The sequence below is a fragment of the Melopsittacus undulatus genome, chromosome Z (assembly GCF_012275295.1).
Source record: "Melopsittacus undulatus isolate bMelUnd1 chromosome Z, bMelUnd1.mat.Z, whole genome shotgun sequence".
Classification (NCBI taxonomy): Eukaryota; Metazoa; Chordata; class Aves; order Psittaciformes; family Psittaculidae; genus Melopsittacus; species Melopsittacus undulatus.
Window position 1 is genome coordinate 101,161,352 of NC_047557.1, and position 15,014 is coordinate 101,176,365.

Consider the following 15,014-nt stretch of genomic DNA (forward strand, 5'->3'; position numbering starts at 1 on the left):
TCCCACCCCCCAGTAGGGAACAGGGTTTGCCAAGGGGCACCAGTTGATCCCTTAGGACACAACTGGAGACACATCCCTGTTGGCACAGAGCATCCTTGGTGAACAGAGCTAACCTATGGGTGATGCTGGGACACAGGTGATCTCAGGTACCGCCAACCCATGCTCACCACCCAGACACTCACCTTAACTCACCCTGTTGCCGACAGGATCCAGATGTCAGCTGGGCTAATAAACACATCAGATTTCAATCTCCGCAGCCATGGGATCACTTTATCCTCCCTGTGCTCCCAGCTCTGAAAGCAATTTTGCCTTCAGACCAGTGCACAGGACCTGAGCACCGGCTGCATCTGCTGCGGTGCCCTCAGAGATGGGGCATGGGGCTTGAAGGGGCTCTTCTCCCTGCTATGGTGATGGGGGGAGCCCCATTTCTCCCCCGGAGCACCCTAGGGTGGTAGGAGCCTGCCTGGCTGCAGATGGGTGTCCAGGGCCTCACTGGTACATGGCACACTGTCCATCATGGGTTTTGGGGTGCAGCATCTGGCTCCTTCCGCTGTACAGCAAGGGGCAGCCAGCACACATCCATCTGCGTATTGGTTACCTGCCATCTTATCTGCGCTCCGAAAGACAAAGGCACAGTTAAAACATTTTAGAGCAGCCTTCATAGCGTATTAACATGTTATCTAACCCATTAAACCAGAGGCTTATCAGATAATCAAAGCCATTAAGCCCTGAAGCTGCTTCAACTTTGGGTGCTAGGATGGGAAATGCTCCTTCCTCTCCACCACTGTGCTGTGCCTGGACCCCCCAGTGAGCAGCCGGATGCCTCCCACCCATTAGGGATACCCACCAGCAGCTCCAGGCTCCAGATGGGTGCCCACATCCCTATGGAGCTCCTATGGGGTCTGGCTGGGGGGCATCATAGTGATGCTGTGCCTGTCTCCCCACAGATGAGCTGGACCAGGTTGTGCAGGATGGGGAGAGGCAGGTTCGAACCCGCAGGAGCCTCCCCAAGGGCTTCTCATGGGGACCCTTCCAGGGCAGCATCCACAGCGAGCAGTCGTCACCCGGACACAGTGACACGGTAAGGAGCATGGTTGTGGAATGGGGTGAGGAACAGCCTGAGGAAACAAGGGGGTTAGGGAGAGGGGTTGGTTTAGAAGGGATGGAGCTCCTGGGAACCTCCAGGTATGGGTGTGCGGGAGGTTTCCATGCCATACACTGCCCATCACCCTGAGATGAGAGCATCACCACAGGCAGACAGATGGGATGCTGGTGGTCCCCTCCTGCACAAGCAGGCTGTGTGGTGGTACCTGTATCCTCACAGAGGGGATGGCATCTGTGTTTCTCACCCAAAATCTGCTCCTATGGCACTCTGGTTGTGCCAGCAAAGCACCAGGGCTCTGCAGCACAGGAGAGGAGGCAGCACAGGACACAGGTGGCTGTTGGTGGCAGGAGCATGACAGAGACTTGGGTGTATTGGAAACACTGCATCCTCACATCCCAGCCGCATCCTTGCCCTGCATCCCCCCATACCATACACAGACAGCTCCATCCGAGGATCCTCAAGGCCTCAGAATCCCTCAGTCTCCATCCCCACCTCCTCCTTTCTCCCTCTTTTTTTTCCCTTCCCTTTTTTTTTAGCTCAGGCCCGTTTATCTTTGCTGAATTAAATCCTTGATTAACCCTTATCTGCCCAGTTTGGCTCCTATCTCCCGGTTGGCGCCGTGTGTCCAGACACCCGGTACAGGATGATTGATTTCTTAAAGATATGCGCAGCTTTTTTCTGATACTTCATTTATTGTCTAAATATTTTTGCTCCCATTTCAGCAGCTCCCTTATCGAGCCCGGCTGATGATTCCCAGCCCTGCTCTCCTCCGCCACTCTCCTCCCTCCCTATCTCTGCTTGGGAAAGCGAGGAAGGAATCGCAGCCCCATCCCTGATACAGGCTGTCGCCCTCAGGTTCCTTCGTCTCTGTTGCTGGCGGCAGGAGAGGGCATGCAAGGGGGTCTCCCCTCTCCCCCAGATCCTGCCCAAGCTCTGCTCTTTGTCCCCATGTGGGAAATTAGCTCATCCCAGTGGGAACTGGGAACACTGGGTGGCTTTAATGAGTCTGTGGCATGGAGCATCATGGGTGCCCATTGGTGCACTGGTGGAGGAGGAGGAGGAGGAAGAAGCCTTCCTGCTTCCCCAACTAGTCCCATAGGGCTCCCCCAACGCATCCTTGCTCCATCAGGTGTGCCTGGGTATGCCAAGGGACCCTAGAGCTCCATGTGCCGGCTGTCCCCCACTTCATCCCTGCCCTATGGTGATGCCCACAGAGGGGGGACAGTGAGGGCACAGGGCTGTTCCGATAACACATCCCAGCGGATGCGGAGCAGATAGGGTTTCCGATGGTTATCGTGCCGGTGCAGAGCGGAGACACTGACCCCTTTGTTCCAGTGAGAACAAGGAAGGGCTTGACGCAGGGGCTGGGGCCACCAAAGGGAGCTGGGGCAGGCACCCTGGGGTGCTGGGAGTGCCTTTGGGGTGCTGGGAGCACCCTGGGGTGCTGCAGGTGCCTCCCTCTGTTGGGGGTACCCATAGTTCCCATCATTATAGAGCAAGAGCTCCACAGGGATCCATCCTCTTCTCCCACATAGGGGCCACCGCAGTACCAGAGGGTGCTCATCCCATGTGCCACCACCAGCACCCATCCCTAAGCCCCCAGCCCCATTTCCCACCCACTTCCCATATAGCAGATGGGTTCCTGCAGTTCACACGCGTGTGTGAGCACCTTGCACACGTGTGTGCACAGGGGTTATCACTCCCAGCACCGCGCTTCTGCCGGTGATAAGGCCACAACCGCTGCCACCATCAGGCTGAGTCCAAGGGCTTAGAAATATTGGGATGAATAATTAGATTTCATATCGTTACGGCCGCAGCCATCAGAGGATCAGGCAGATTAATTCTAACACACACCCCCTTCTTTATGGTCATTAATATTCATTAGAGATGCGGGAGGCAGAGTGGGATGCGGGATGCAGGGGAGCACCATGACCCCAAAGCCCAACTCAGTCCCAGCCTGTGTTGGGGGGACGATGCTCACCCCACTCTCTGCTCCCAACAGAGCCCACCCGTGACGCTGGTGCTGGGGGATGAGAGCTGTTGGCTGTCCCGTCTGCCCCTCATGCCCGGAGAGCCCGATGCCAACGCCGTCATCTACAGGAAGGGTTGGTACCAGTGCTGTGTCCCTGTACCCAAGGAGGGTTAATGGGGGGGACAGGAATGGCTATCTCGGTGCTTGGGTGATGGAAGGGTCCTTGTCCCCCTCCATCTGCTCTTCCACCTCCTCCATGACCCATCAATCCCTATCCCAGCCCTTCCTAATTGGGATATGAGGAGGGTCTCAGTGGCTTGTGCAAGCACTAGTGCATTACTGCATGCAGCTGGGGCAGGACCCTTTGGAGAGGGTGCAGAGAAGGGCACAAAAATGATCCAAGGGATGGAGCATCTCTCCCATGAGGAAAGGTTGGGAAAGTTGGGGTTGTTCAGCCTGGAGAGGCTCCAGAGAGGCTTTATTGTGGTCTTTCAGCTCTTAAAAGAGGTTTATCCCTTACAAAGATGGGATGAGACTTTATGTTGTGACAGGGTGAGGGGTGATGGTTTTAACCCAAAAGAGGGAGATTCAGGCTGGGTATAAGGAAGGAGTTAATACAATGAAGGTGGTAAAACACTGGCACAGCTTGTCCAGAGAGGTGGTGGATGCTCCATCCCTGCAAACAGTCAAGGCTGGGTTGGATGTGTTCTTGGGCAGCCTGACCTAGATGAAGATGTCCCTGCTCATTGCAGGGGGTTAGAACTACATGAGCTTTGAAGGTCCCTTCTAACCCAAACTGTGATATGGTTCTATGACTCAGGGCATGCACCATATAGGTGAAAGACTCAGTGTAAGCATTATTGCATGCACTGGTGTAAGACTCAGGTTGGGCATTACTGCATGTATGGATGCATGTACAGGTGCATATATTGGTGCATGTACAGGTGCATGTATGGGGTATGTACAGGTACATGTATGGGGTATGTGTAGGCACATGTATAGGTGCATGGGTGCAAGCACCAGCGGGAGCAGCGCTCGGGCACGGGCAGACACCGCCATCTCCAGGCAGACCTGGAGGCAGCACCAGGCACAATGGGGACAGGGAGCCCAGACCCATGCAGGCAGCATCAGGATGTGGATGCCATACTGACCATCACCCCCTTGTCCCCCATCCCTCCGTGTGCCCCCAAGATGAAGCCCTATGGTGCCGGACGATGCGTGCCCTGCAGGAGGATGAGGTGCTGTGTGCCTTCGTGTTGGCGGAGCCGATGGCCATCCCCAACAACCATGCAGTGACCATGGAGCCCGGTGACTCGCCGTACCCGGCTGCACTGCACTCGGACATCCAGCTGCTGCCACAGCAGGCGGGCATGGCCACCATCCTGGCCACGGCCATGGTCAACAGTGAGTCCTCGGGGATGGGCAGCACTGGGAATGGGGACATGGTGCAGCCCTATGGGGCCAGGGCTGTGCCAGGCATCCTCAGTGTGCCATTGAAGTGATGGATGTGCTCTCCTTGTCTCTTTCCCATACACAGAGGATGTTTTCCCATGCAAGGACTGTGGGATCTGGTACCGGAGCGAGCGCAACCTGCAAGCACACCTGATGTACTACTGTGCCAGCCGGCAGAGTGCCGGCTCACCGGCCCTGGAGGAGAAGACCAAGGAGACCTACCCCAATGAGCGCATCTGCCCCTTCCCACAGTGCAAGAAGAGCTGCCCCAGTGCCAGCTCCTTGGAGATACACATGCGGAGCCACAGTGGTATGATATGGCATGGATGCTGCAGCCTGGGGCATCAAACCACACATAGGGACCCCAGGAGCTGGTGTGGAGGGGCAGGGAGGATGTGGGTCTGCAGCATGGGGACCAGTGATAGAGCCATAGAATCAGCTGGGTTGGGCAGATTGAGTCCAACCTCTATCCCAGGACTGACACTAACCCATGGCACTGAGGCCTCATATACAAGGGGTGTGAGCACTTGCAGGGATGGTGACTCCAGCACTGTCCTGTTCCAGCGCCTGGAACACTGGGGAGGGAATTGTTCATCTCCATTGAAACCATCTCATCTCCATCTAAACCTCCCCTGGTGCAGCTTGAGGCTGTTTCCTCTTATCCTATCGCTTGTTCCTTGGTAGAAGAGACCAACCCACCTCACTACAACCTGCCAGGCAGCTGTAGTTAGATGAGGTCCTTCCCCTGTTGGGTTATGGTTTGGGGCAGTTCATTGTAGGTCTTCCCCCATGCCAGCCTTGTAAAGATGGAGAGAGCATCCTGCCTCCCACAGCCGTGCCCTCCTATGGGGTGTCCCCATCCCCTTTCCCTCAGCACTAAGGTGTGTGCCTCTCCATGCTGCAGGAGAGCGGCCATTCGTGTGCCTGATCTGCCTGTCTGCCTTCACCACGAAAGCCAACTGTGAGCGGCACCTCAAAGTGCACACTGATGGCCTGAATGGTGAGTGAGCGCTGCACGGCATCCCCTATGGGGAAACCCCTGTCCCCATAGCACAGTATGGGGACAGGGACCTGCTCCCCACGGGTCTCTGCTTGCCCTGCTGAGTGCCGTCCTGCCTGCTCAGCCCAGCACTGTGTTCCCTGCAGGGGTCTGCCATAGCTGCGGCTTCATCTCCACCACGAGGGACATCCTCTACAGCCACTTGGTCACCAACCATATGATCTGTCAGCCGAGCTCCAAGGGAGAGCTGTACTCAGCAGGGACAGCTCTGGCTGTCACCAAACCCCATGGTGGGTACCACAGGGGACATGTGTTAGTGCCCCAGCATCACCACCAAGGGATGCAGCCACAAGGAGGGAGGTTGGGGATGGGGTGAGCATCCCTATACCAGGATGCTGAGTAACACCAGTGCTTCCCATCCCTCTGCAGGGCTGAACCAGACCAACAACGCATCCCTACGGAAGTGCACCCTGACAACGTTCCTGCCCGAGGGGCTGCCAGCACTGACACAGCACATGGTGCTGCACAGCCCCCTGCCCGCCCCACCGCCCGGCCCCGATGCCGTGCCCCCCGTGGCACCCCCCACGTCATCCCCTAACACCACTGCTGGCAAGCTGTCCCCAGCAGTGCAGCCGCAGAACGGGGAAGGGCCATCATCGTCGTCATCATCATCATCATCATCATCATCCTCCGGTGAGCCCGTCCGCATCAAGGTGGAGCCTGCCTGCAGCCCGGTGAGTGAGGCAGAGGTGCCCAAAAGCAGCGGTCCTGGGGATGGGGTCAGCAGCAGCCCCAGTGCTGCCTCCCACACCTCATCCCCACGGAGCCTGCCCTCGGCAAAGGTGAAGTCAGAGCTCGTGAGCCCCACGCCAGGCTCCAGCCCGGTGCCCAGCGAGCCGGGGACGGGCACAGCCGGTGGCACCATCTTTGTGCCCCAATACGTGTTCAGCCACGAGGCCGCGGTGGTGCCGCAGGCATCCGAGATCCTGGCGAAGATGTCGGAGCTGGTGCACAACCGCCTGAAGCAGGGTCACGGCGGTGGTGTGGTACAACCCACGGTGTACAGCAGCACACCGGCACCCAAGGGTGCCACATGCTTCGAGTGCGACATCACCTTCAACAACATCAACAACTACTACGTGCACAAGCGCCTCTACTGCTCCAGCCGGCACCTGACCGAGGACAGCACCACTGGGGCACACAAGCTCAAAGTGCCCCCCGGAGCACCCAAGGGTCCTGCTACCCTTGGGATGCTGCTGTCCTTACCGCTGGGTGACGGGCAGGGGACACCGGGAGGCAATGGGGATGCCGGCCGCAATGCCACCCCACCAGCCATAGTGCCAGAGCTGAAGGTAGAAGAGGGGGGTGTTAAAGCAGGGACCCCCGATGCGGAGGGGGGGTCGGGGCGGTGCAGTGAGGACAGCCATAGCCCCGGCAGCTCGGCAGGGGATGAGGGGGACGAGGACCCCACAAAGACACTATGTGAGGCATGCAACATCCACTTCAGCCGCCATGAGACCTATATGGTGCACAAGCGCTTCTATTGCGCCTCGCGCCATGACCCCCCCATCCGCCGCCCCACAGCCCCCAAAGTGCCCCTTCCTCCCCAGCCCCTTCGCACCCGCAAGCGCCGCAAGCTCTATGAGATCCATGGAGCCGCTCATCGCCCCACTGAGCCCTCCCCAGCCCCTGACCCACCACCACCGGTCCTAGAGCCGGTGGGGGCTGCCCCATCGCCCCGCTCCAGCCCGGATGCCGATGGTCCCATTGACCTGAGCAAGAAGCCGCGGTGGCAGAGCGAACCGGCACCGGCAGCATTGATGCCTTTGGCTGACTACCACGAGTGCACCGCGTGCCGCATCAGCTTTAACAGCCTTGACAGCTACCTGGCACACAAGAAGTACCGGTGTCCGGCCACCCCACTACAGCCCCGCACCCTCGAGCACCTCCAGAAGATGAAGGGGGCCATGCCTGCCCCCATTAAGGGTCAGCACAGCCCCAGCAGCCCTGGTGAGGGGGACCCCGAAGGGATGCGGGTGAGGGCAGCTCCAGCAGGGAGCCCCAGCATCCCCTATGCCGGGGCAGACTCACCACAGCGTTACCCCAAGAGCCTCCTGTCAGTCCTGGGGATGAAGGGACCCCTCTCTCCTTGTCCCTATTGTCCCATCAATGGGACCATTAAGGGCGATCTCCTTGAGCACTTCCGTGTTGTCCATGGGCTCTATGTGGCCAAGCCGGTGACGGGCAGGCAGCGGGGTCCCGATGCCCGGGTCTCCGGTGCCGGCAGGACACCAGAGCCCCCATTGCCTGCGGTGTCCCCAACCCATCCTCCTGCCCCCCCTCTCTGCAGGGATAGCTCCAATGGGAGGGAGAGTCAGGATGGCAGCAGCAGCCCCCAGCCCCCCTCCTTACCCCAGACCCCCATTTCCCCCATGGCCCCCGAGGGGCTGCGGGAACCCCCCCATAAGCACCCCACGCCCCCCACTTACACGGACAGGGCAGTGCAGACCCCCCCGGCCAAGGCTGCGTCCGTGTCCAACAGCAACCACAGGTACTGTCGCCTCTGCAATATCAGGTTCAGCAGCCTCTCCACCTTCATTGCCCATAAGAAGTATTACTGCTCCTCTCACGCCGCTGAGCACATCAAGTAAAGCCCTCCTTTCCCTGCCCCATTTACCATTATCATCATCATTCAGGGGGGCTGCAGGGGTTGGGGGACCAGGAACTGATGCCCAGCACCTCACTCTCGCAGGGCTCAGGGTGATCAGGACCCCTGGGGCTGCTTCAGCATCCAGAGGTCCCTCCTGTATCCCTACACATCATCCCAGGCTGGGAATCCTGCACATCCTGGGTCAAGGACCCCATGGAGAGAGTGTGGTGCTGGCAGGGGTCCGGTCCCCCCCTCCAGCACATGGTGCATGCGGTGCCCATATCTGTGTCCCTGCTGCAGCCTAGGCTGATGCTGCAGGGAAACTCAAGCTTAAGGTGCATGGCCTTGTCCTAGCCAGGGGGCTCTGCCCCCAAATAGACACTACAGGGGTGGGAAAGGGGATAAAGCGTGGCTGGGGTTGGCCCAGGGCACACTAAGAAGTGTGTGGGTGCCCCACCACAAACCAGACCCTGCAATGAGACAGCACTAGAGGCAAGATGAAGCTATACTGGGAATATCCGTGTGTATAAGTGTGTATAGAAATAAATATGTCTTACGAAGCTGGGATGGTGGCTGCATGTGAGTGTTGGTGTGGGCACTGTCACCCCTGGGGTCAGGACATGGGGTGCATAAGGAAGACATGGAGGTGGCCATGAGGATGATCAGGGGTTGGAGCAGCTCCTGTATGGAGGCAGGGTGGGAAAGTTGGGGCTGTTCAGCCTGGAGAAGAGAAGGTTGTGTGGAGACCTCATAGCAGCTTCCAGTGTCTGAAGGGGACCTATAGGGATGCTGGGGAGGGACTCTTCATTAGGGACTGTAGTGATAGGACAAGGGGTAATGGGTTGAAACTGAAACAGCAGAGGTTTAGATTGGATATAAGGAAGAAGTTCTTTACTGTGAGTGTGGTGAGGCAGTAAGGAAGCCAAGGGACTTGGAGCAACCTGCTCTACTGTGAGGTGTCCCTGCCCATGGCAAGGGGTTGGAACTGGATGAGCTTAAGGTCCTGTCCATCCATAACTATCCTATGACTCTTTGTATAGCCGTGGTGCAGCCTGCAGTGATGGGGCAGAGCACGGTGTCCCCATGTCACCCCTGGCACTGCTGGTAGCACTGCCTCACCCTGGGTTCAGGATGTGAACCTGAACCTGGCTGTGCCACAAGGCAATGCAGCCACCAGCCCCTGGCTGTGCTCCAGCTGACACTGGGCTGATGGGTCATTAATTATCAGCTAATGAAGCTCCCAGATGGGTTCTGCTGCTCTGAACCTGGTTCAGGTCTCTGCCACATCAGCAGTTCCTGTGCTGGAGCCCCATACCCCCCCCAGGTTAAGCATGGCTCAGGTCCCACATCCCATGCAGTGCATCACGGAGGGATGCACATAAGCACCCCCAAAGCACAGCTTTCCTGGTCTCCCCAAGTGCTTCCCAGTATAGGAAGCAGGTCATTCCCCTATAGCCCACTCTGAGCACAGGGCTTGCACTAGAGAAACCCAACCTTGGCTCCCCGTCAAGGATGTCTTTCAGCTTCCAGCTCACTATAACAGTGGCCCCCAGGCTGTTTTGTTTCCCATTCTGGTATCCCTGGAGCTGTGGGGTGTTTGCAGCCCCAAGGGCAAGGCCATGGCTGCAGCATCCCACAAGGATGTGCAAGGCTGGGGCACAGGGCTCTCAAGGAGACCAGGGACTAAAACCCCCATCCCAGAGCAAGAGGAGCATATCCCTCTGTGTGCTGGGTGCCTGTAGCACCAAGCAGGACCACTGACATCCTTCATCCCTTTCAATGGAGCAAGAACAGGGATTGTGCCAACAGGCACGTGGGTTTGCACCATCCCCTCCTCATGGCTTGAATGCAGTGACAGAGGTTGGGACCAGACCCTATGTGCCAACAGGGTGCTAGGGTGACACGGAGGAGGAGAACGAAGGCAGCAGCTCCTTTGGGAAGCACTTGCGACAGGTCTCCTCCTTGCATGCTCTTGCACCACCACCCAGCACAGCCCTATAGTGCCAAGTAGGGCAAATGGCTGCAACACCCCCACAAGCAAAGATGAGACAAGAGACGACTGAAATGAGCAAAGCTTTACTTAAATAAATATATTTACACAGCAGCAGACAATAGAGATGCGCTGGCCACAGTCAGCCAACAGAGCACAAGGACTGGCTATGGCAAGCACCACAGCAGCCTCTATCCCCAGGCATTGACCCATTGAGGACCCCCCCCCGGCATTAGGGTAAGTGGCAAAGGAGGGGGACAGAGCACCCAGTGCTCACTGCAGGGTCTTCTTGCAGGGCAGGGGGGGGAGGCTGAGGGGGGTCTGCAGTGCTGGGCTGCTCTCTGCCTCCTTGGGCTCCTCTGTGGCATCCAGGATCTGCTGCATGTAGCAGGAGGTGCCAAGCAGGACGTGGCCAGTGGCCTGCATGGTGAAGAGTGTCCAGCGCAGAGCTTCCCTGGGAAGGGAGGAAAGGGGTGAGCATCCCTCCTTGCATCTCATAGAGCAGGCAGGTCACCCACTGCAGCATCCCCACACCCGGAGCCATGTCCTGCTCCCCCCCACACTCACTTCATCAGCCGCTTGGCCCCATAGCAGCGCAGGTCATAGGACATGCTGTAGGTGCCATAGAGCGTGGCTTTGACATTGAGGCAGCCCAGATCCCGGGGGCTGGTCTTGTACAGATCAAGGGTGACACGGGCGACATCGATCCTCCGAGGGGGCTTGTGGGACAGGCTCAGCTGGTATCCAGGGGTCTGAGCATGAGCAGGAACAGGGTTACCCAGTGGTACCCCCACCCTTCCAGTCCCACCTCACCCAGCATCCTGGGTACCTCCCATTGAGCATCCCATCACCTCCATGCTGCTCCCAGGGACACCCCAGGCTCTTGCCCCCACCCCAAGGGATGCACTTACCTTGGAGGCAGCCCAGGTCTGCCCCTTGCTCAGGGCCATCAGCACCGTGCCCTCCTCCAGCGTCTGGAAGAAAGACTCCGTCTCCACCGCGGTGCCATCCTCATCCAGCACCAGTGAGATGGGATCAGGAGTGAGCAGGGCAGTCTGAGCCTGCAAGGATGCTGGGGGTGAGCAGGGCTGGGGGCAGACAGCCCCCCATACACCCCTGTGGACAGACAGCCCCCAGGCAGACAGACTGACACCCAGCAGCTCACCTGGTGCAGCAGCTCGGAGAGGCTCTGTGCCATGATGCCCTTCCGCATGCTGCGGTCCCAGTTGCAGACACGGAAGGGTCGGGGCCGTGAGGCAGGAATTGACAGCAGTTGTTGGGTCATGGAAGCGCTTGCCGAGACACATCTGGGATAGGGATGGAGGCATTGGAGTCTCCCGAGAGCCACCTCCAGCCCCATAAGACCCAGTGGAGAAGGGCACATCCACCCAAGAGGTCCCAAAGCAGGGAGGGATCCCATGTCCCCCACCCCAGGATGCTGGTTCCCCAGTGCTTACTTGGAGACAGGAGCAGCCAGGCGCAGGCTCAGGGACTTGGCATAATCCATCTTCACACGGAGCACGGTTCAACCTGCGGGGAGCAATGGTTCAGACCCAGATGGGATCAATCCTGCTTCTTTCCCTCTGGTTCCTCCTGTGCTCAGCTCCAGCCCAGCACTGACCCAGCTCCCCGTCACTGCCACCTTTACACAGGGGCTGTGCCTGCCCTTTGGCCGGGGCCAGGCTGGTGGCAGCCTCCCTGGGCAGAGTCTGCTTGCCAGCATGGCTCTTACGCAAAGCAGCACGTGGGGCCCTGAGTCAGTGCTGGAGCAAAGGTGAGGACCAGGCACCGGCTGCACCCTCACCCCGGCTCCTGGGGCAGGCAACAAGCAGTGGGGAGCCAGGGGCACCCATGGCAGCAACCCCAACCCTGCTCCTCCAGGGATACCTGCAGTTAGGAGCCCACTAGGGAGAGTGGGGAAGGTCCTGGAGAGCATCCCCATCCCCATCTCCCCAGCCCCACCATCCCCACCATCCCCATCCCCATATCCATATCCATATCCATATCCATATCCCCATATCCCCATATCCCCATATCCCCATCCCCATCCCCATCCCCATCCCCATCCCCATCCCCATATCCCCATCCCCATATCCCCATCCCCATATCCCCATCCCCATATCCCCATCCCCATCCCACCTCCAGCAGTTCTCCACCGATTTATCCCCTCCCACCTTATGGAGCCTAAAGACTCCGCCCACCTTGCCTCAGCCAATCACCTCCCTGCCTGATGCCGGGGGGCGGGGTCAGTGAGGGTGGGCGGGGCCAGCGTCGAGCTGGGCAGTGCAGCGTGGCATGGGCTGTGTTGGGTGATGGAGGGACCCTAAAGCTGTTCCAGTCCCAGTTCCCAGCATGGGCAGGGACCCCTTCCACTGGAGCAGCTGCTCCAAGCCCCTGTGTCCAACCTGGCCTTGAACACTGCCAGGGATGGGGCAGCCACAGCTTCTCTGGGCACCCTGTGCCAGCGCCTCAGCACCCTCACAGGGAACAGCTTCTGCCTAAGAGCTCAGCTCAGTCTCCCCTCTCCAGGTTCAAGCCATTCCCCTTGGCCTGGCCCTACAGGCCCTTGTCCCAAGCCCCTCTCCAGCTTTCCTGCAGCCCCTTTAGGTATTAGACGGCTGAACCATAGAATCATACAATTCCAGGTTGAATGGACCTCAGGGATCATCTGGTCCAACCTTTCCAGGCAAAGCATGACCTAGACTTGATGTCCCAGCACCCTGTCCAGCTGACTGTTAATTGCCAACATTCAGGAGCCCACCACTTCCCAGAGGAGATTATTCCAGTGGCTACTTGTTCTCATTGCCAAAGATTTCCCTCTTGTTCCCAAATGGAATCTTGTGCCCATCACTCCTTGTCTTTTCTATATGACTCCTTATAAAAAGGAATCTCCTTGGCAGCCCCCCTTTAAACACTGGAATACGGTGATAAGTTCTCCCCTGACCCTTCTTTTCTCCAGGCTGAACAGTCCCAGCTGTGTCAGCCTTTCCTCATGTGCTTCAATTATCCCTGTGGTCCTTCTGCAGACCCTCTCCAGCCCATCTACATCTTCTCTGTAGAGCAGGGACCAAATCAGAGCACAGCATTCCAGGTGTGGCCTGACAAGTACTGAGTGGGATAATGACTTCCTTATCTCTGCTGGTGATGCCCTTGTTGTTCTCCAGCATCCTGTTGGCTTCCTTTGCCACAGTTGCTCCCTGTTCACTCCTATGGAGCTTGTGTCCACCAGTACCTGCTGTTCTCTTTCCCCAGAGCCGCTTCCCACCAGATCCCAGCCTGTGCTGCACTCCTGGATTGTGTTTACCCAGATCCAAGACCTTATACTTGTCCTTGTTCAGCTTCATAAGGCTCCCATTATCCCACCCTTGAAGCCAGGACATCCTGCAGGGTGGCTCTCCCTTCCCAAGTGTCTTCCCCACTTGGTTTGATGTTCTCAGCAAACTTACAGGGTACACTTGATCCCATCATCCACATCACTTATAAAGACATTGAGCAGCATTGGGGCCAATATCAATCCCTGAGGAGACCCCATTGATGGCAGGTCCCCACTTTGAGAAGGAGCTGTTCCCCACCATCCTCATGGTGGTGCTGGTCAGCCGGTTCCTCCACCACCACATATCCCACTTGTCCAGACTGTGACACATCCATTTCACTAGGAGGAGGCTGTGGGAAAACCTATCAAGACCCTTGGCTGCCCTAAAACCTCTTCATGCTGAGCTAGGGTGGAGGAGCATCCTCTAGCCCAGACACACCAGCATCCCCCAGCTCAACAGGCTGACCCCAGTGAGCCCTTTACTGGTGCCCCCAGTGAGCACTTTACTGGTGCCCCCAGCAGCAGCACCTCTGGGATATGAATTTGGCCCTGGGTTGAAGAGCTGGGACTCATGGGGCTGTTGAGGCAGTGCTTGGAGCCTGAATGGATGGAGGGGACGGAGGGTGAGCTCCTGGGGGATGCTGGGGATCTGGGGGGTCCAGGACCTCGGTGCTGCTGCAGAGGATGCAGAGCAGCACAAAGCACTTGAGTAGCACTGGGTTTGGGGGGCTGGAGAAGGGAAGTCCCAGCCATGTGTGTCCTGCAGGTCAGGTCTGCACCCTGCAGGCATGAGCCATCACCTCCAGCATGTCCATATGTGTATGTATGTCCTGCAGGTCAGGTCTGCACCCTGCAGGCATGAGCCATCACCTCCAGCATGTCCATATGTGTATGTATGTCCTGCAGGTCAGGTCTGCACCCTGCAGGCATGAGCCATCACCTCCAGCATGTCCATATGTGTATGTATGTCCTGTAGGTGAGGTCTGCACCCTGCAGGCATGAGCCATCACCTCCAGCATGTCCATATGTGTGTGTATGTCCTGTAGGTCAGGTCTGCACCCTGCAGGCATGAGCCATCACCTCCAGCATGTCCATATGTGTATGTATGTCCTGTAGGTCAGGTCTGCACCCTGCAGGCATGAGCCATCACCTCCAGCATGTCCATATGTGTATGTATGTCCTGTAGGTGAGGTCTGCACCCTGCAGGCATGAGCCATCACCTCCAGCATGTCCATATGTGTATGTATGTCCTGTAGGGCAGGTCTGCACCCTGCAGGCATGAGCCATCACCTCCAGCATGTCCATATGTGTATGTATGTACTGTAGGTCAGGTCTGCACCCTGCAGGCATGAGCCATCACCTCCAGCATGTCCATATGTGTGTGTATGTCCTGCAGGTCAGGTCTGCACCCTGCAGGCATGAGCCATCACCTCCAGCATGTCCATATGTGTATGTATGTCCTGTAGGTCAGGTCTGCACCCTGCAGGCATGAGCCATCACCTCCAGCATGTCCATATGTGTATGTATGTCCT

General features: G+C 57.9%; 2 protein-coding genes across 2 annotated transcripts in view; one reads left to right on the forward strand and one right to left on the reverse strand.

Moving 5' to 3' along the window:
• Positions 1–8,739, forward strand: part of ZFPM1 (zinc finger protein, FOG family member 1) — a 33,194-nt gene extending 24,455 nt beyond the window's left edge. Inside the window, exons 4-10 of the mRNA XM_034072861.1 lie at positions 948–1,081; positions 3,108–3,210; positions 4,269–4,481; positions 4,615–4,839; positions 5,434–5,529; positions 5,676–5,819; positions 5,959–8,739. Coding sequence (XP_033928752.1) covers positions 948–1,081; positions 3,108–3,210; positions 4,269–4,481; positions 4,615–4,839; positions 5,434–5,529; positions 5,676–5,819; positions 5,959–8,180 — 3,137 coding nt within the window. The 3' untranslated portion in view covers positions 8,181–8,739. The remainder of the gene's footprint in view (positions 1–947; positions 1,082–3,107; positions 3,211–4,268; positions 4,482–4,614; positions 4,840–5,433; positions 5,530–5,675; positions 5,820–5,958) is intronic.
• Positions 8,740–10,391: 1,652 nt separating this feature from the next.
• Positions 10,392–11,805, reverse strand: CIDEC (cell death activator CIDE-3). The gene is made up of 5 exons (XM_034072868.1): positions 11,627–11,805; positions 11,335–11,476; positions 11,081–11,230; positions 10,737–10,921; positions 10,392–10,623 (listed from the first exon to the last, which is right to left on the reverse strand). The coding sequence occupies exons 1-5, from the start codon at positions 11,674–11,676 to the stop codon at positions 10,443–10,445; spliced, it is 708 nt and encodes a 235-aa protein (XP_033928759.1). The 5' UTR covers positions 11,677–11,805; the 3' UTR covers positions 10,392–10,442.
• Between the last annotated feature and the right edge of the window lie 3,209 nt (positions 11,806–15,014).

Bases quoted from the DNA above. Each gene is read 5' to 3' on its own strand.
- CIDEC (XM_034072868.1), bottom strand. From the start codon at position 11,676: ATGGATTATGCCAAGTCCCTGAGCCTGCGCCTGGCTGCTCCTGTCTCC. The intron at 11,477-11,626 runs GTAAGCACTGGG...TCCCTATCCCAG, and splicing joins CTGGCTGCTCCTGTCTCCAA to ATGTGTCTCGGCAAGCGCTT. The intron at 11,231-11,334 runs GTGAGCTGCTGG...GCATCCTTGCAG, and splicing joins TCTCCGAGCTGCTGCACCAG to GCTCAGACTGCCCTGCTCAC.